Source organism: Cervus canadensis, chromosome 25 (genome assembly GCF_019320065.1).
Source record: "Cervus canadensis isolate Bull #8, Minnesota chromosome 25, ASM1932006v1, whole genome shotgun sequence".
Taxonomy (NCBI): Eukaryota; Metazoa; Chordata; class Mammalia; order Artiodactyla; family Cervidae; genus Cervus; species Cervus canadensis.
This window is the reverse complement of record NC_057410.1, coordinates 11,857,559-11,877,215: the sequence shown is the minus strand read 5'-3', so window position 1 is coordinate 11,877,215 and position 19,657 is coordinate 11,857,559. Positions and strand designations below refer to the sequence as shown.

Below are 19,657 nucleotides of genomic sequence, written 5' to 3'. Positions count from 1 at the left end.
CAGCTACCTAAATAAAAACGAGGAGACGTTACAACATCCAAGTTAAGAGAAAGCTTACAAATGGAAGATTCTAGTGTATTACAGTAACTCATCCTTGTGTACAAAAGCTGCTCTGTACATATATTATGATACAAACCAATTGGTAATAAAATTTTGACAGGGTTCATTACACTAAGTTTATAAATCAAGCTTCCGGGCTTAAGCGTGAGGGATACTCTTTGTTCTGGAAAGCTGCAAACTAGAAGGACTTGATAAGAAAGTACTAGAAAGTGTCCAGCTGTTAGCTATTATCATGTTTCCTTTGAACATACTATACAAAGCCTGTATAGTTGCAGGGAGAGTATCTGAGGAGATTAAAAACCATGGTTACATTAACGCACACCTGTCTCAGGGAAGCTGCATTCACCCTTCTCTCACAATGTATGCTCCCTGCAGCTTCTCTGCATCATCCGGCAGGCTGCTTTTGGAATCTGTAGTGCCTCCAGTCGCTTTCAGCACTGTTGAAGAATAGAAGCCATTAAAGCCGAACTGATGCTAGAGGCAAGACAGTGAATAATCCATTTGAACGCCAGTCAAGATTGCGTGTGGCAGCTCAAACCTCCTCAAGCACACATATTTTTCCAGAGGTAGAATGACATCTAGATAACTACTGTTTCAAAGTGAAGTTAATTGTCTTCAGTAAAATGAAATCTGAAATTTCCCACCCGTGTGGAAATCATCTGAGCTTGGCAAAAACATGTTCAAACACTAATGAGGTGGCATGAAATATTGATTATATTACAAGCTTTCTTAATTTTCATTTCATTTTTTTAACTTACTACTGTAAGCAAAGATAACCATTTCAAGAACTTTTTAACCAGGTCTGCAAAACCTGTGTGACTACCAGGGCAGATCTTCTGAATGGCCAGCCTCTTAACAGGGCAGAGTTTTCTGAGGTAACAGGCCACTGCTTTCCCCTCCTCTAACAAAAAGCCAGGAGGTACAGATTCCTACTTAGGCCACAGAAAATGACTGATCTGTTCAACTTTTCAACTCACCACCTTAGTTGTGTGCTGCAAACAAGCTGCAGTCTTTCCTTCACACAGGAGGTGATGCGGGTTGGGGGAAGGGGAGAGCCTAGCTTCAGGAAACGGTGCTTTCAGTGTGAAGAGTAAGGGCTGTTCGGCCAGTCATAGAAGCACCACTCAGCCCTGTTGTGTTCTTCTGGAATGAAGACCTGGAGTTCAGGTAGGTGTGGACGAGTTGTTATTCACAGGGAATACTTAACTGATTTTCAAACAGACAAAGTTAATACAGCACTTCATTATTTGGATATAGACAAACTGTTCCTCGTGGCAAGATAAAGAGGAGAGTAAGTAACTATCACGGCACACCATGGAACATGGATCTCCTTCTAGGGCAAGGCAGTTGCCAATTTACACAGATGCTTATTTCATAATGACTGATGATTATGGTTGGGTGAGCTCTCAAAGCAATCCTAGTGACCTCACTCATAAAATGGGAGTGGGGAGGTGGAAGGTGGGATGAGATGTTTTTTAGCTCTCTTCTTGATTCATTTAGCATCAGAGAAATAAAGAGAAGACAGATTGTATCTTTTTATTTAAGTGATCCCTTGTTTATGCCTTTCCCTTCACATCCCAGAAATGAAGTTTTTGCATAACTGAAGTGAGGATGAATCTTAGAATTTCTTTTCTTGGGTACTCAATATATTTTCTATGATATAATCTTCCTTGATTATATTCTGCATTCTTTCACATATCTCCATATGTGAAAATTACTCTGGGTCAACGATCAATCATGAGCATGTTCTTAATCCCTTTGTGCCTCAGTTTCCTTGGCTATAAAATGGTAATAATAATATTCCTACTTTATAAAGTTATTGTGAGGATTAAGAAAGTTAATAAATGTAAAACTCCTTAGATGAGTACTTGGGATATAGTATAGTGTGCATTATTATTATGACTATTATTTTACATTATCAGAGTTTTCTGAATCTTTACCATTTACTTATGACTTCCCTAGGTGTGCAGTAGGGGATAGATGGAGCAGGAACACTGCCGTTTAGGAAACGTTACAACCTTCCAGGATCGTATAATCTAATACATACAAAAAATGACATATTTAAAACTACATGGAGTAACTTGCTACAATATGTGATCAGAATCAAATGCTGGTTTCAGTAGCAGCAGTAAAGAATGAGATTAAATGGGTTTATGCTCTTCAGGGAGAAGGTTGAGTTTGAGCTGAGTGGAAGAACAGGTTAGAATGAGTTGGATGAAGCAAAGTGAGGAGGGCATTCCAGGTGAGAACAACATGCAGGAAAGCAGAGAGACCAGAGAGAGTGTGAGTTGGTCTTGGGGCAGTGGGAGACAGAGCTGGCAAAGCAGGTGAGTGGAACAGAATGGAGATTCATTATGGTAGTTCCAGAAAGTTCTCTGTACTTAGAGGATTGTCTACCTTATGGAGTGGAAACAGAGGATAACAGCAAATTTCTGAGTGAAGAACAGAACAACAGACAAAGACTTTGAGAAGATTTTCCTAGTTTAGAGGTTGGAGGCTAAGTCTGTGGAGACCACTGAGGAGGTGGTTGCTCTGGCTGTGGCGGTGTGAGGAGATGGGGACCAGTCTGGGGTATGGCAGATGGAAGAAGAGGAAAGAAAAAGCCTGAAGTGGCCTTTTGAGGAAAAATTAGGCAAGTTAGCAAGGCCTATCTGTTAACTGACTGGACTGAGGAAATGAAATAGAGGTAAGTCAAAGGTTATTACAAATATTCAAATCTCTAGATCTGGGAATTAGAGATCCCACAGAAAACTGGAGGAGAATTGATTAAAAGAGGAGAGGAGCAAATGAGGAGCCTGGTGTTGGATAAATATATTTGGCAATGACAATATGACCTCCAATAATGATAGCTGATGCTTGTCATTTACTATGTACCAGACACTATGTGTTTTACACTGTAAATTCATTTAATCCTCATGGAAACTGTTTGGGATAGGTACTTTTATTATTCCCCTTTTATGAAGGACAAGAGGTTGAATAGTTAATACAGTTTATGCAGTTAGACTGGGATTTAAACCCAAGCCATCTGATTCTAGCGCTTGCGCTAGACCACCACTGTGCTTAGCACTCAGGAAGTCCAACTCTGACAGGAAGTGAAGACTGAAAACAACAGTTGGGATTGTCAGCACAGAGGTGTTAATTGCAGTTATGAGCGTGGATTAGCTTTCTGAAGTAGAAGGCAGGCAGATAGGAGAGCAGATGGCCAAGAACGCATCCTGGGGGAGGCCCACGCTGAGAAGTCGCACACAGGAACGTGCTGAGCGTGCAGAGCCTCCGTGAGGGTGAACAGACCGGAGAACAGGCTGCTGGCTGAGCCTTGAAAGGACTGGTTCAGGGACGGGTCTGGGGATAAGGAGAAAAAGTGTCCTCAGAGACTAAATGGAGGAATGATAGTTTTGTCAGGGAAATGAAGAAGAAAGGGCAGGATGGTCAAGTGAAGGGATTTCTTTTCTTTTTTCCAAAATAAGAGAGACTTATACGTCAAGAGGGTTTCCCTGGCAGGTCAGCTGGTAAAGAATCCACCTGCCATGCAGGAGACCCCCATTAGATTTCTGGATTGGGAAAATCCCTGGAGAAAGTAGGCTGCTCTCTCCAGTACTCTTGGGCTTCCCTTTGGCTCAGCTGGTATGGAATCTGCCTGCAATGTGGGAGACCTGGGTCCAATCCCTGGGTTGGGAAGGTCCCCGGAGAAGGGGAAGGCTACCCACCCCACTATTCTGGCCTGGAGAATTCCATGGACTGTATAGTCAGTCCATGGGTTTGCAAAGAGTCGGACATGACTGAGCGACTTTCACTTTCATACTTCAAGAAGCTAGAGGCAATAAGGAGAATGTAATGTGGAAAAGGAAGGGCATACATGTGGGGAAGAAAAGATCCTACAGGAGTTTTAAAAGGAGAGAATCAATGGCTTTTACTTAAGTGTGAGGAGAGGACTATTGGATTGTCAAGTCTCAGGATTGGAAATGGTCCTTAAAATCTGATCACTTGTCTAGTCCTTGAGATAGATGCAGGGTATTGGGGAAGATACACTTGAACATGCCACACCCCTCCCCAAATTTATTTATTTAGCAAAGAAATATATGTGCTATCTCCACTTACGTGTCTCTTAGGCATCTTAATATTAATAAATCCAAATGACCCCCAATTTCTCACCCTTGCATTTGGTCCTTGCATGTGCACCTTGCATCTAAGAATTTCCTCCTCCATTCTTTTAGTTGTTTAGGCTAAAACCTTTGGCCTCACTTTAATGTTTCTGTTGCTCTCACATATGGCCTCCAATTCATCAGCAAGTCTTTTCCAATATATATTTAAGATTTATCAATAATCGGATCATGTCTCACTATCTCCACTGATACTATCCTACCGTAAGCTACCGATAATGTTTGCCTAGACTAGCATGGTCTCCTGGCTTCCACCCACCCTAGACCTTGTACAGTCTGTTTTCCTCACAGTAACAAGAGTAGTTCTTTAACAATGTCAATTGCATAATGATACTCTGATGTCTAGAACCCTACAATGGATTCTTGTCTATCTCAGAATAAATGCAAAGTCCTTGCCGTGCCTACAAGGTCACACCTATCATTTCCCCCCAGGCTTCCTCTACTCCAGCTACACGAGCATCCCCCAAAAACACCAAGGCTGTTCTCATTTCAGGGCCTTTGCATATGCTGCTCCTATGCCTTGATTCATTCATTCAATTGTTTGGGTTCCTATTATTCTATTCGAGGTAACTGGGACTTATCATAAACAAATGGAAAAAGAATCTTGCCCTTGTTCTGCTTACATTTCCAACATGTCTGCACTTATCACCCCTTTGGCTCAGCTTTGCTGACCACCTGATCTAAAAGAGCCATCCCTTCCCACCACCCCATTGTTCCATATTCCTCTGTCCTCATTTTACTTAATAACACCTATCCCCTTTCTGACATATCATGTTATTATTTCATTGTTTATTACCTATCTCCTCACAGTAGGATGCAAGCCCCTTGGCAAGAACTTTGCTTGTTTTAGTCTTTGCTGTAGTTCTAGAATATGACTAAGCTCATAAGATATTTTCAAATATTTGCTAAATAATTAATACATATGCACTTTTAATTTATAAACCCATATTTTCAATTCTGAAAATATTTCTACCATTTTTTGCCCCTCTACACTTCTCCTTTTTTCTCGTTTTCAACTCCTATGTCAGATTTTGGACCTCTTTGATGACTGTAGATTTTTATGGCTTTTATGTCTTTTCATGGATTTATTTTTCTTTTTGATCCAACTTCCAGGATGTGTCCTCAATTTTATTTTCTAGCTCTTTATATGACATTTTACTATCCTGCTATGTCTTTAGTTTCTTTATGTTCCTTTATGTTCTCCCATTGTATTGGTATAATCATTTTACTTACAAGCCGGACTGAATAGGATAAAGCATAAATCAGGTTTATTCTTTCCCATTTCTTCCTGTTAAATCCTCTTTCTGGACAGAATCTCATCTATGTCCCAAACTTTTTTAGTCATTCAGAAAAAAAAATCCCTTGTTTGCTTTAGTCACAAAACAGCCTCCAATTAGTGATTTTAAAGTTCTCATGAAGCACAAAACTCTGATTCACTTCCCTTTTCCCTTCCTCCTGCCTCTCTCCATCCAGACATGTGCCTGACTGGGGAGAGATGCATAACTGATTTCTCTTCTTCAGTGTTTCACCTTCCTTCTCTTCTTTATGTTCTAGATGCTGTTTCTGACCTTTTCAGGGCCAGGCTCAAAAGGAGAGAGGATTAAATGAAAAAAACAGCTTTTGTAGCTTGTGCAGTTTGTAACCTGATGATTTCCTCTGACGGGGCAGGTGCCCAATTGCTGGCTCTGTCCCTCAAGGGATGTACTGGAGGTGTGCCCACCTCTGACCACAGCTCTCTTGGTGCAGGTGGGACTGTGCAGCAGTAGTCACCGCGATACCACCCTCAGCACCTGGACTTCTGGCCATCCACTGTTGGGTCACATTTCCCCTCCAGTCGTAGGCAGGAGTGAACATGATGGCTGTCAATGGCTCCCTCTCATCTGTTCAACTTGGCTCTTAGGAAGCTCAAACAGTCTTGCCCTACTGTGGGCAGAAATGTAGTCTGTTCCTAACGCAGCCGCCTCTCATCATTCTGCCATTAAACCAGAAAACTTAGCTGTAATCTTTCACTATTTTGTGTGTCCCAGGCAGGAATGAGATAATAGCCTTTCTGTGTCACAGAGTCCAAAGACGCTATCCACGTCAGGCTCTCCAAATGTTCCCTTGAAGCTCTTCTCACTCATCTTGAGGTAATGGAAAGCATTGCCCCTCTCCAAAAGGCAGCCCAAGGTACATTGTTTAGAGCATAGTATGTGGAGAAAACTGGAGAATTGAGTAGCGTAGATATTATTTTTTCTCCAATCAGAAAAAGAAAAGAAACTTTCTGACAATGTAGCTCTGGAAGCTGCCTAGCAGTTCACTTGATACTGCGGGCAGCAGAAATGTCCCTGCAAGGAGACAGGCAGCCCTGACTCATCACTTTAGTTCTTAGATCTGTATCTCTTACCCACAATGTTCTAGACTCGGCATAACATATGCCTCCGGTACTTATAGGGACAGGAAATAATATAAAAAGAAATATTATGACAGATAATCTGTATTTCTATTGATTTTTGAGGGGCCATTAGAAAATAGTTATCAGAAGTATGATCATGGGCATCAAACAAACTTCCATTTGAGTTTTACCTCTGCCACTTATTAGCATGTGACCTCAAGCAAATTACTGAGCATCTCATAATTTTTTGCTGTTGTTGTTCAGTTGCTAAGTTGTGTTTGATTCTTTGTGACCCCAATTTTAACTGCCCCCAGATCTTAGCAGCAGCGTGTCCTTTGTAGATAATAGAGTTGTCTGTGTGCTGCATTGCCTATTGGTAAGTTGGCACCACTGACATCATCTCTATCTAAGGCTGTGAATTACCTTTCCCAGAATCCCCCTTTCTAGTGGTTCCAGGTTAGAGTTTGTGAGACTTTGAGTTTGTGACTTGTGCAAGACTTGGAAGGTGTATGAAGGGAGTCCATTGTTCTGGGGATAATAGTTGCCAAGGTTCGTCAGGGCTTCAGCAGACACAGGGGCTTACAGCCCCCTCCACGAGCTCTCACTATGTGGTTTTGGCGGCATTCTCAGAGCTCTCCCATGAGCTAACATCCTCCACCCACACTCCAGGGCTTCAGGCTGAAGTCACCAGTGACTCTCCATTCCTACAACTGCCACCTTCCAGACCTTTACTTCCCCAGTTCCTCTCTATCTATGTAAGCTGTCATTTCTATATGAAGTTCCTTATTCCTATACCACTTACAGTGGCTCTGTTTTCCTGAGAGAACCATTCTGATACAGTATAGATAGTCCTAAGACATGTATCAAGCACTCAATAAATATTAGACAATAATAATAACACTAATCGTAAAAGGTATTGTTTACAATAAATTTGAGATGAACAGATTAATGATGTTAGAAATGGGTGAAGGGGGTCAAAAGGTACAAACTTCTAGTTATAAAATAAGTCATGGGGATGTGATGCACCATATGGCAACTATAATTAATAACACAATATTGCAATTTCAAAGCTGATAAAAGAGTAGATCTTAAAAGATCTCATCATAAGATAAAAAAATTTGCAATTATGTATGGGAATGGATGTTAACTTATTGTGGTGATCGTCTGGCAGTATATGCAGTTATCACATCACTACGTTGTGCACCTAAAACTAATGTAATGTTATATGGCAATTACACATCAATAAGAAAAAAGAAAAATTGTTAAACCATGTGAGTTCTATTGTTTAGGAACAGCAAACATGAGAAATTGTATAAAAGGAGACCATTCTTAATACCTCATAACAAAAACTGCTCATTTCTACAGCACTTTTCAATTCATGACGTGTTTGCACATATCTTACTGCATTTGTCTAAGATAAAGCATATATTTGAAACAAACACTTTCTTAACAGTAGAAGCCCATGATCAAGAGAGTAGTACACCTACAATAACAGAGTGATTTATATTGGAAAAAGAACACTTATTTGAAACATGGATTTGTTCCACAGAGTTCTCTCTCATCAGAAGAGAATGAAGCTGCCCTCTGGCTCACCTGTTCTCTAGTGCTATGGTGTGAGCCTTGGATCACAAGGACGTATTAACAAACACTAACAACTGGCAACAGAGTTGCAGAGTTGAGCTTTCCAATTAATATACTGAACACAGTGTATGACGTATAAGTGCTATTGCGCCTCATGGTACTAAGTTGCTTCAGTCATGTTCAACTCTTTGCAATGCTATGGACTGGAGCCCGCCAGGCTCCTCTGTCTATGGGATTCTCCAGGCAAGAATACTGGTGTGGCTTGTCATGTCCTCCTCCACGGGATCTTCCTGACCCAGGGATCAAACCCGCATCTCCTGTGGCTCCTGCCTCGAAGGTGGATTCTTTACCGCTGAGCCACTGGGGAATTAGGCATAAATGGTAGTACCAGTTTATAAATGACTTTTATTGTAATTAATTTTAGGGAGCCAATATTTTTTCTCTTTTGGTCTCACTAACATTGATAATTTTCCTTAATGCTGTGTTTTACACATCTATAGGTAGAAAGATGAGTTCTGGGCCCAGATCCTCAGATTATTTCTGTTTTCCTTGCTCCCCTCTAGAGTAGGGGTTTCTGTGCTCTTCTCATGTCTAATTCCCATCTTTTTTCTGCCTTTTGTCCAATTCCCATCATCAGAATGTCCTGCTGGCCCCTGGATCTGGCTTTCCTAATTGCCTTGCACCAACTCTGCTTGAATATCTGGAAATACAAGGCTATGGATGATATTCTGTGGAGGCCAAGTATAATACCATGCTACATGGTAAGGCAGGGGAGATCAGCATGGGGAATGAAAAGGGCACAGTAAAATCTAGGCCTAGTACCTGAACGAAGGGAGCCAAGTGCTGACACGTACCCTTCTTCACTCCTGAAGGTTTGGGGCCTAAGACTCTAATAGTTGCATTGAGACTAGCTGTCAGTGGGAACAGACATTTTTTGGCCTATGGCTTCAAATATATACTACTTGTTAGAACACTGACTATGTAGTGGGAAGATGCTTACAGTGATGCATTGTCCATATCCTGCTGCTATTGGCTGTGTGGAGCTTGGCTCAACAAATAGAAATAATATAATAATGTATAAAGTATAAACAATTATATTTTAAATTAAAATAAAATTTTATTTAAATATATAATTTATAAAATTACATTTTAAGTTAAATTATAAAGTATAAATAATATAATAGTAAAATAATACAATAATGTAGCTCAGCAGGCTATATCCTGCTTTCAGCCCCTTTAGGGATTACCTTCACTGCAGACAGCCACCGTGTCCAAGGCCATACACTTCCTAGGGAGGCCAATAGGGTCCAATGCAGGACAACTCTGATGGGCCATGCTAGTTTTGGACTCCCTATGGAGTTGGCTGAGGCGGTGGTGAGGCTGGTCTTGCAGCTGGACTTCTGCTCACTCCTGCTCCCTTGCTCTCCCTCTACAGGTGTGGAACCCCAGGGCCCTCATTAATAAACATTTAGCACATGTAACTACATCTCAGAGTCTGCTTCCCAGAGAACCCAGTCTGCCACAGACTGCTCTTCATGTCACCAGTATTGTTGATATTACTATTTCGCCGTTGTTGCCTCTGCCTTTCTCTTTGACCTTATCAGTTTATACCTGTTTTCCTCATTTACTGTCATTTTTTAGAGTTTTAAGAGGGACTGGGGATAAATGAAAGTGTCAAATCCACCACTGTGCAAGTCGGAGTTAAACTGCAGAGGACATAATTTATTCTAGCAATTCAAAACAGGAAAAGTATTTTTAGTGCATTTTGAGGCAGATTTATTGCAATGATGGCCCAAATTTTTTCATTCCTCCTTTACAATGTGATTTTGTAACTCCTCACATCACAGGATTGAGTCTGTTTCCTTCTCACTGAACCTTGCTTTGGCCTATGGAATGTGGTAGAAATGGTGTGCCGTTTCTAAGCCGAATCCTCAAGAGCTGTGTATACCTTGCTCTTCCTCTTGGAACTCCATAAGAACAATCCAGTCTAGGCTGCTAGAAGACAAGGGCCCACATGGGGCAGTGAGGAGTTGTCCCAGCTGAGGCCATCTGAGACCAGTCAGCTTCTGGCTAGCCCATCAGCTGACCACAAACACATGAGCAAGCTCAGTAAGATCAGCCAAGCTCAACCTGAACAAGTAGAACTGGCTAGCTGACTGATAGATTCATGCAATAATAAAGGTTATTGTTTTAAGTTGCTGCATTTAGAAATAATTGCTATACAACATTATTATGGTAACAGATACAAGTTGCTTAAAGATTCACTGGGACATCTGAAGAAGTAGACTCTGGATCCATGCCACATGACAGATTCACTAAAGTCATGAAGTTGTAGAAGCAGGACACTCCCTGCTAAATTAACAAGCCACTGCTACAAGCCCTATTTCCAGAGCCGTGTCACCTCTCCCGCAATCAGGAAGCTGTTAACTCAGAATCAGGCTGCGGCTGTTACTGCCATGATTTATGCCATGATAGCAGATACCTATGTTTTCCCTTTCTTCTGCTTAATTCATTTTCTTCTATCTGATTCATTAAGTGCTTCTTATGAGCAGAATGTAAGTTTTAACTGGACTTGAGCTGCCCTCTAAAGTGTTAGTCATTCAGTCGTGTCTGACTTTGTGACTCCATGGACTGTAGCCCACCAGGCTCCTCTTCCCATGGGATTTTCCAGGCAAGAATACTGCAGTGGGTAGCCATTCCCTTCTCCAGGGGGTCTTCTCAACTCAGGGATTGAATCTGGGTTCCCTGCATTTCAGACAAGCCATCTAAGGTCAAAGGGAGTTTTAGCTTTCTAGTTTCTGTAGGACATGAGAGGGAGGCTGGAATGGACTTGGAGTAAGTCCTCCTCAGTGTCTGCCATAGCCATGATTAACTAAAGTGAGCATTATACCTAAGATTTACTTCACAGGTAGTTCTCAATAATACTGAAACAACTTCTTTAAATTCAGTGTATTTCACAATTGGGCCTATCACTCACTACACTGTCAATCACCATTAATTCAATTAACAGAAGTTAAGAGTAAAGGATGAACAGCACAGTACCAAGAATTTGTGAACTCATTGCTTCAGCAAAATTCAAACACAAATTTCTTAAGGGAACCAACAACTATCAGTCACTAAGGAGAGGAAAACTGATTTATGTGCTGAGAAATTCTTGATCCCTTATTGATACTTGATATAGCAATGCTAGTGGAAAGAACAGCGATTTCAGAAACAATATTTGGTCTTGATCTGCAATTATCAAGGTCTTAATCTTGATTTCAGAAACAATATTTGGTCTTGATCTGCAATTATCACAACTATGTGATAAAAGACCATTTCAAAATTTATTTTGGCAGACTAGAAATTTACAAGATTCTAAGGAAGGCAAGTGGGTAGCATCCTTCGATCTGATCTTTAAGACACAACATCTGGTTTTAAGTTGTCAGAAAATTAAAGCTTCCAAATCTGCTGAATTAGCAACTCTAGAAAAATCTGTAGGCATGGTGACTTAAAACGATGAGTAATCAGTGAAGATAAGAGAAGGTAATTCTTAGATAACAGGATCTTAAACTGTGAAGGCTTTAAAATGGAAGGAATCTCATCCCCCTCCCCGCGCCAATTTTGTTCTCTGCATCTTGTTCAGTGGAGGCACAACGTTATTACGTATGTAAGGCGTGCAGTGGTTTATGCCTTACTGAGAATTACTGTACTCAGCCACAGCCTTGTATGGCAAGGAGTCCCTCAGGCTTTCACACACAAAAAGTCCGTGTTGTCAGAAGAAACTGGAGTCCCTCCAAAAGGTGCCCCACTGATTCAAAAGCTTGACACTTCTTTGTCAACAAAGGCATACGGGGCTAAAAGTCTGGAGGGCAAATTGCACTTGGTTCAGTTGTAAGCCTTAATCACAGACTGTTTATTTGGTTCTTGCTGGCAAAAATTGTGAAGTATCAGCAATTTTGCTTCTAAGGCAGAATCCATTGACTCAATATTTTTTACTTTTTTTCAGTTGTGCAATCAGAAATTCATTCATATGAGGAAAAGGCAGTTAATACCTATGGGAAAATGCCAAAGAAAGCAGTGGTCAGACTGATTGCTTTTTGGCAAAGGCCGAGCTCAAGATTTACCAGGGGAAGCCCATGTAAGTGTGACCTGAGGGGAAGTTACAAGTGCCAGAGCATTGCTGAGCCTGGAAACTGGAATTTCAGCTACCTTGTAAGGTATTTCAGAGAAAATTATACATATGCATATGTGAGGATGTCTCACCATGTTGCTAAAATGGTGATTTCTAAACCAGCTTTACTCTCATTTCTGAAGCTGTAAGAGAATAAAAGAGAGATAACAGACAACAAATAATTTACCTTTTGGGGAAAGAATCTTGAGCAAAAGTTAGTTAAAATCTTCCTGATCTCTGCCCTGGATTCAGCTCCCTGAGGGCATAACAAAAGAGAAAGCAAAAGGTCCTTTAGATCAGGTGTTGCCCACGATGGAATTTATTTATTTATGAGTATTAAGTTCACAGATTTATTCATTTGTTTAATAAAATCCTTATTCTCCTGAGCAAGACCTACTTGTTTTAAGAGCAAACATTCTATGGCGGCTTGTTAAGTTACAATTCCAGATATTTTATAACACAAGGATTTATAAATTTTTAAAATTCTGGTCAGTTGAAAAAAACATTGTTTTAATATATTTCAACTGTGACTCGTGCAGGGAATTTTTGTTGTTGTTGTTCTTTTTTTTAAAATTAATTTATTTTAATTGAAGGCTAATTACTTTACAATATTGTAGTGGGTTTTGCCATACACTGACATGAATCAGCCATGGGTGTACATGTATTCCCCATCCTGAACCCCCTTCTCACCTCCATCCCCATCCCATCCCATCCCTCTGGGTCATCCCAGTGCACCAGCCCTGAGCATCCTGTCTCATGCCTCGAACCTGGACTGGTGATCTGTTTCAAATATGATAATATACATGTTTCAGTGCTATTCTCTCAGATCATCCCACCCTCACCTTCTCCCACAGAGTCCAATAGACTGTTCAATACATCTGTGTCTCTTTTGCTGTCTTGCATATAGGGTTAATGTTACCATCTTTCTAAATTCCATATATATGCGTTAATATACTGTACTGGTGTTTTTCTTTCAGACTTACTTCACTCTGTATAATAGGCTCCAGTTTCATCCACCTCATTAGAACTGATTCAAATGTATTCTTTTTAATGGCTGAGTAATATTCCATGGTGTATTTTACCACAGCTTTCTTATCCATTTGTCTGCTGATGGACATCTAGGTTGCTTCCATGTCCTGGCTATTATAAATAGTGCTGCGATGAACATTGGGGTACACTTGTCTCTTTCAATTCTGGTTTCTTTGGTGTGTATGCCCAGCAGTGGGATTGCTGGGTCATATGGCAGTTCTATTTCAGTTTCTTAAGGAATCTCCACACTGTTCTCCATAGCGGCTGTACTAGTTTGCATTCCCACCAATAGTGTAAGAGGGTTCCCTTTTCTCCACACCCTCTCCAGCATTTATTGCTTGTAGACTTTTGGATAGCAGCCATCCTGACTGGTGTGTAATGGTACCTCATTGTGGTTTTGATTTGCATTTCTCTAATAACGAGTGATGTTGAGCATCTTTTCATGTGTTTGTTAGTCATCTGTATGTCTTCTTTGGAGAAATGTCTGTTTAGTTCTTTGGCCCATTTTTTGATTGGGTCATTTATTTTTCTGGAATTGAGCTGCAGGAGTTGCTTGTATATTTTTGGGATTAATCCTTTGTCTGTTGCTTTGTTTGCTATTATTTTCTCCCATTCTGAAGGCTGTCTTTTCACCTTTCCTATAGTTTCTTTTGTTGTGCAAAAGCTTTTAAGTTTCATTAGGTCCCATTTGTTTATTTTTGCTTTTATTTCCATTACTGTGGGAGGTGGGTCATAGAGGATCCTGCTGTGATTTATGTCGGAGAGTGTTTTGCCTATGTTTTCCTCTAGGAGTTTTATAGTTTCTGGTCTTCCACTTAGATCTTTAGTCCATTTTGAGTTTATTTTTGTGTATGGTGTTAGAAAGTGTTCTAGTTTCATTCTTTTACAAGCGGTTGACCAGTCTTCTCAGCACCACTTATAAAAGCAGCTTCCTTAGCTTGTCTGCTCCTTAGTTCCCAGTCTTAGATCAAAGTTTCTGGCTCTAGATTTATAAAGCATCTTCAGAATACCAGGGTGCTCACATTAGCCCCTTCCTAGATTCCTTCTCTATCATTTCCTGTGTTCTTTGTATACACGTCTGTCCTACTGTGTCTTACTCATCTTTGTATCTTCTTTCTTCAACTTTTTTTTTTGTTTTGTCTTTTGTTTTGCTTATAGATAATACATTTGTTGGTTAAATGAAAATATAGTTAGAGGCAAATACAAATTCTCTAATGTTTCAATTGTTACCAAGAAAATGAGGGAGATTGCTAGCTTTGTGAAGATGATTGACTTCCTGTTCTTAGTAGAATGAGTAGTGTATTTACACTTCAAGTACAAATAATTGCTTTAAGCGATTTTGATATGTTTTTGTCTCCAAAAGAATCAAGAGCCCTATTGGGATAGATATAAATCAAAGTGACTCTAGAAAGGCTCAATGGAAAGAGTCATTTTAAGTAGGAGGATAGCCCTAATGATAGCTATCAATACCGTAAAATTTCCATATATTGAAAACTATGAATAAAACATTCATCTTCATAGCTGCTACTAATGGAGTTAGACTTGTGAAGGAAAAAGTGTTTATGAATGATACCATCTTTCTTTCTTTTTTTGTCCCTTTTATCCCAGTTAATAGGTATACCACACACACTCTTCTACAACTTGGCTTTTTTTGGTGAGGGGATGAGGGAGAATCATTCCAAGTCAGCTCAAAACAATGCTTATTTCTTTTTAAGAGTTGTATGGGGGTGTGTAAGTTAATAACTGTTGTCTCAATTCTAGTCTCACCCTTTGGAACCTATAGACCCTTTGGAACCTATAGACCCTTTGGATTCTGCTAGTTCCCTGTTAGGTCTGCTAAGAGAGGACTACTAGAGAGATAGGAAAATTCTCTTTTGCTAGCTTTTCCTCTCTGTGGCTCCTTAACAAGGACCTTTACTTCTGTGGTGGCAGTTGGTACAGTCTCCTTGTTTCCATCCCTCTTTTTTTCTGGCAGCCTCATTTTGTCCCCTCAGAGGCACCAGCACCAGCTAAGCAATGACTCTTTTTCAGCAGTCTGACCAACTCCCATGAAATTTCTCCAGCCAACCTGGAGCTGTGCCCCAATGTATATGTATGTGTGTGTGTGTGTGTGTGTGTAAGTCATTCAGTGTCTGACTCTTTGCGACCCCATGGACTGTAGCTCACCAGACTCCTCTGTCTATGGGATTCTCCAGGCAAGAATTCTGAAGTGAGTTGCCATTCCCTTCTCCAGGGGGATCTTCCTGACCCAGGGATCCAACCCATGTCTCTCACATTCCAGGCAGATTCTCTACTGTCTGAGCCACCAGGGAAGCCCCGTGCTCCAGTGACCTCAACATTTTCCCTCTGTTCTTCCAGCTTCAGGATGTGAGGCACTTCCTGGAATTACCATGCTCTCTCTTTTTAGCTTTTTTAAGTTTTCCAATAACCCATAGCTTATATTAAGTTTTCTCTGTTGAAGTGCTCCTGGTAGTTTCTGTTTTCCCTACCAGACCCTGACAGATACACATAATATGTACTTGACATCTGCAGAGTCAAAAAGCCAGAAGGACCAGAGCAGCCTGCACTGCTGTGTGGACCTGTTGCATGACCTGTTCCTGCTCTGGTCCTGGAGGACCCATAATGTGTGTAACTAACACCCTGCAGATGGACAACAATATAAGTTGCTTCCAACTTTTGTTACTATAAACAATGCACTAAACAACCTTAAATGAATTGGTTTTTCACATGTGGGTAAGTATATCTGTAAGATACTTTATAAAAGTGGAATTGCTGGGTGAAAAGCATCACCAAGTTGCCTTTTTAGAGGTTGTATTGGTTTAGTTGCTCATAGGCAATAAACAGAAATCTATCTGCAGGAGAAACAGAGAAATCAAGAAAGCGAAGAGGGAGCCAGTTGTGACACCCTTATGTTACAGAATGCTACCCATCAGTTAAAATAATTACTTTCTGGCCTAGATTCGAATTATGGACTTCACTTTGAGCCCTTTGGAGAGGAGGAAGGCTAAAACATAAGTGGAAGAACTCTGTAAGACACTTTGGTATTCCTTCAATAAGAGGGGTAACACAGAAAGTGTAGGGAGGCGCGTTGCCACAGATTGCCAGCAGGGCTGAGCAGGCCAAGGAGGCGCCATGCTGTCTGTGCCCAGCAGTGGCTCAGTCCCCAGTAAATGCTAGTGTCAACAGGAAGAGTGACACCTAGAGATGTGTGACTATTGTAAGAAGTGACAGTGCTGCTGGGCAAATTATATGCGGTAGCTGTAAGCACATGAGAGACACTTCGTAGGGACTCCCCAGAACATATGGGTGGAACTTTGTAGGGTACTGGGTCTGCTGCCTGCAGCAGTGAAGTGTTAAAAGCTGGTAAAATACAAAACTGGCTACAAAACTCTCATTTACTAAGGCTGTCCTTTTTTTCATGTCTATATCTTTGGCTCATAAACTGAAGTAGCTGTGCTGTGTGTGCTGTGCTTAGTCGCTTAGCGACTCTTCCCTTCTCCAGGGGATCTTTCTGACCCAGGAATCAAACCAGGGTCTCCTGCATTGCAGGTGGATTCTTTACCAGCTGAACCACCAGGGAAATCTCAAACTGAAGTAGGATTTTCTTAAAAATAACAAAGTAAAACATTCTTGTTCCCTGGGTCCTTAATAACACATCTCAGCAAACTCAGGTTGTGACTGAGTAATTTTTTTTTACCATCTGCTGTTTGGTTTTCTTGTCATTTGTTTTCTGCTCAGCAGAGCCAGATTAGTTATCATTGTCCTTATTTGGCAGATAGGCTACATTCTACATACATACTGATTTCACCTTAGCATTATGTGGTAACAAAGCTTTGTGTACAATCAGAGCTGTATCTTTTCTATCCTGTAAGATCTGGTCGGCCTTCCTGCAGAGGATTTTTGTTTTATGTTTCACTGCATCTTGTTTGTGCCATTCTTAATTTACACAACAGAGATGCTGTCAACGCCAATTAACATTTATCAAGGGCCCCTTGGATGCATGGCTGTACAGGGACTAATTTAATATTCTCTTTGTTTCAGATATCAGGTGGCTCCTTCAAATGAATTTTTAAGTATCTCAGATGATGAAGAAGAACAGAGACATCAATTAGGATTCAGAAGCCAAGCCTCTGCAGAAAATGCTTAAAGGAGGGCATCAAGGATTAATATTAATATTTGAAAGCTTACAAGGGGGTATCCTTTGCTTCAGTTAACATGTGACAAAAGTAAAATGAGACTGCATTTGTTGTTCCTGGAAGAAGCCTGGAAGCATTCCATTCAGACATCTACCCTTTAACTGTTACATTTTCTTTACTTATTTTAGTTCTTCTAATCTTCAAGGCTGAGTCTGAATCTTTCTACCTGAACTTTTTTCTATCCATCACTTTTAGGGATGTCTCCTTCCTCCAATTCCTATGTTGTTAATACCACTTATTTGGCAATTTAGCACATGATACATTGTACTATTACTGACTAAATATATGTTCACTCTCCCCAAGCATATTAGAGAACTATCTGGACAATTTAGTTCTTTTCCGTTGTCAGGGTCAGCATGGCATTCTCTCAAAGGTAGAATCTCAAGAAACATTTACTGATGATGGTGGCAATAATTCATAAAAAACAAGCTTAATTTCATTTTTTAAAAAGGATGAGAGGAGAAACAAAGCTGAGGCTCTGAGAGTTGAGACTCACAGCCATCATTAATGAACGTGTCCTAATCTAGGAGCTATATGTACATCTTCTAGGGGAAGGGGTTGTGAGAGGCAGCATCACCGGAAGTCAGCAGTTTGCCTTTCAAGATGCAATTTTAAAAAAATGGGCTTTGGCCTGCCTAAGCTATATTTATTTTCTGGCCTCTTCCTTTTGATGTGGTAGTAAACGGTGTAGCACGGTTGTCCATGGCAGGAATTGATATTCCAAAGAACAGACCTGAATATTTTCACTTCATAAAAAGAAACATTCGGTTCTGTCATACACGTTGGAATTAAAAACACACCGTCCTGTTTATGACGTCAAGAATCGGGGCCCAGCGAGGTCGGTGACTCAACGAATCCCAGCAGTTAGCCCATTGTTGCAGAGCGGCCCACAAACCAGACGCCATCAACATCTCCTCAGGACGAAGCTCCCGCGGGGCCCCGCCCACTCCGGGTCCGGGAGCCTCATTGGCCGGCCTTCCGCCCGCCACTTCGACCGGCCCGTGGGATTTGGCTCGGGAGGCGGGCGTTTTCCTTTCCGACACTAGTTGGTCGAATCTTAATGACGGCATGGGGTTTTCCGAGCCTCAATTGGTTCTTAGGCTTCAGAATGGGCGGGGAAAGGCAGAGCGACAGGGCTCAAGGAGGGAATCGCGGAGTGCGCCGGCGCGTAGTCGAGGACGCTGGGCAGAAGCTTTTGCTAGGGAACCTACTGTTGTCGCCCCGCCCCCTCGGGGCTTTTTGTCCCGTTAACTGTCGGGGTGGCGGGGGCTCCAGCTCAGGCCGACATGCCGGTGCGCTTCAAGGTGAGGACGGGGTCCCCGGGCCCGAAGCCTGATGGGGGGAATTAGGGCCGGGCGGGTGCGGCGTGCCGGAGCCTCACTGGCTTTCTGGGCCGCGCCCCTCGGCCCGGTAGAACCTGTCAGCTCCCGAGCCTGCCTGTCACTATCCCGGAGGATGTTCATCCCTTCTTACCTAGCCCCCTCTCCGCTCACACTCCGTTCTGAGTTGTCGACTGGAAGAGTTAGATGGTTTGAGATGATGGATTTATTTGGGGGGGGGGGGGCGGTGCTCAGAGGCGTGTACATAGAAGGCAGTTTATAATGGGGACTGTGGCGGCTTCAGATTGGGGCACCTGTGGACCACATCACAGCTTAGCATTTAACACCCCTTCCCTTTAAAACTTGAGAGTGCTTTATGTCTTTTAAAGGCTTAAGAAATGGGACCCTGACAAGATTAAAGACAGGGTATAAGAAACACATTATTCATAATCATGCATTTCTTTAAGGTTTGTTGATAGTTCCAGGTAATTGGTAGCTGTCATGGTCAAGCACCCTGCAACATAACAGTTGACCACAGTGCTCCACAAGCCCTGCAGTCTTCTTTTATCTTGAGGGTTTATATTCAGAATGGGAGGGGAATTTGTCTTTTCTCGGTTGGCTTTACAAAACTTCACAAGGAACTAGGCATAATATTGCAATATAATATTGTGTACTCGATGAGAACTTCATTAGTTAGGATAATTATAGTGATGAGGACTTAGATTGCCACCCATTTTCAGACAAAAGCTCAAGCTTTTGAATCCAACATCCAGCAAAAGGGTAGC

General features: G+C 41.5%; 1 protein-coding gene across 8 annotated transcripts in view; it reads left to right on the top strand.

Annotated features, from left to right (window-relative positions):
• Positions 1-1,093: 1,093 nt before the first annotated feature.
• MDM1 (Mdm1 nuclear protein) overlaps positions 1,094-19,657 on the top strand; it is a 45,935-nt gene continuing 27,371 nt past the window's right edge. For 3 of the 8 annotated variants that reach the window (XM_043446996.1, XM_043446994.1, XM_043446995.1), the window contains exons 1-4: positions 1,094-1,227; positions 8,813-8,936; positions 12,164-12,374; positions 15,890-18,857. In XM_043446996.1, coding sequence (XP_043302931.1) covers positions 18,840-18,857 — 18 coding nt within the window. In that variant the 5' untranslated portion in view covers positions 1,094-1,227; positions 8,813-8,936; positions 12,164-12,374; positions 15,890-18,839. The remainder of the gene's footprint in view (positions 1,228-8,812; positions 8,937-12,163; positions 12,375-15,889; positions 18,858-19,657) is intronic. The other 5 variants (XM_043446991.1, XM_043446990.1, XM_043446992.1 and 2 more) reach the window with 5 other exon arrangements.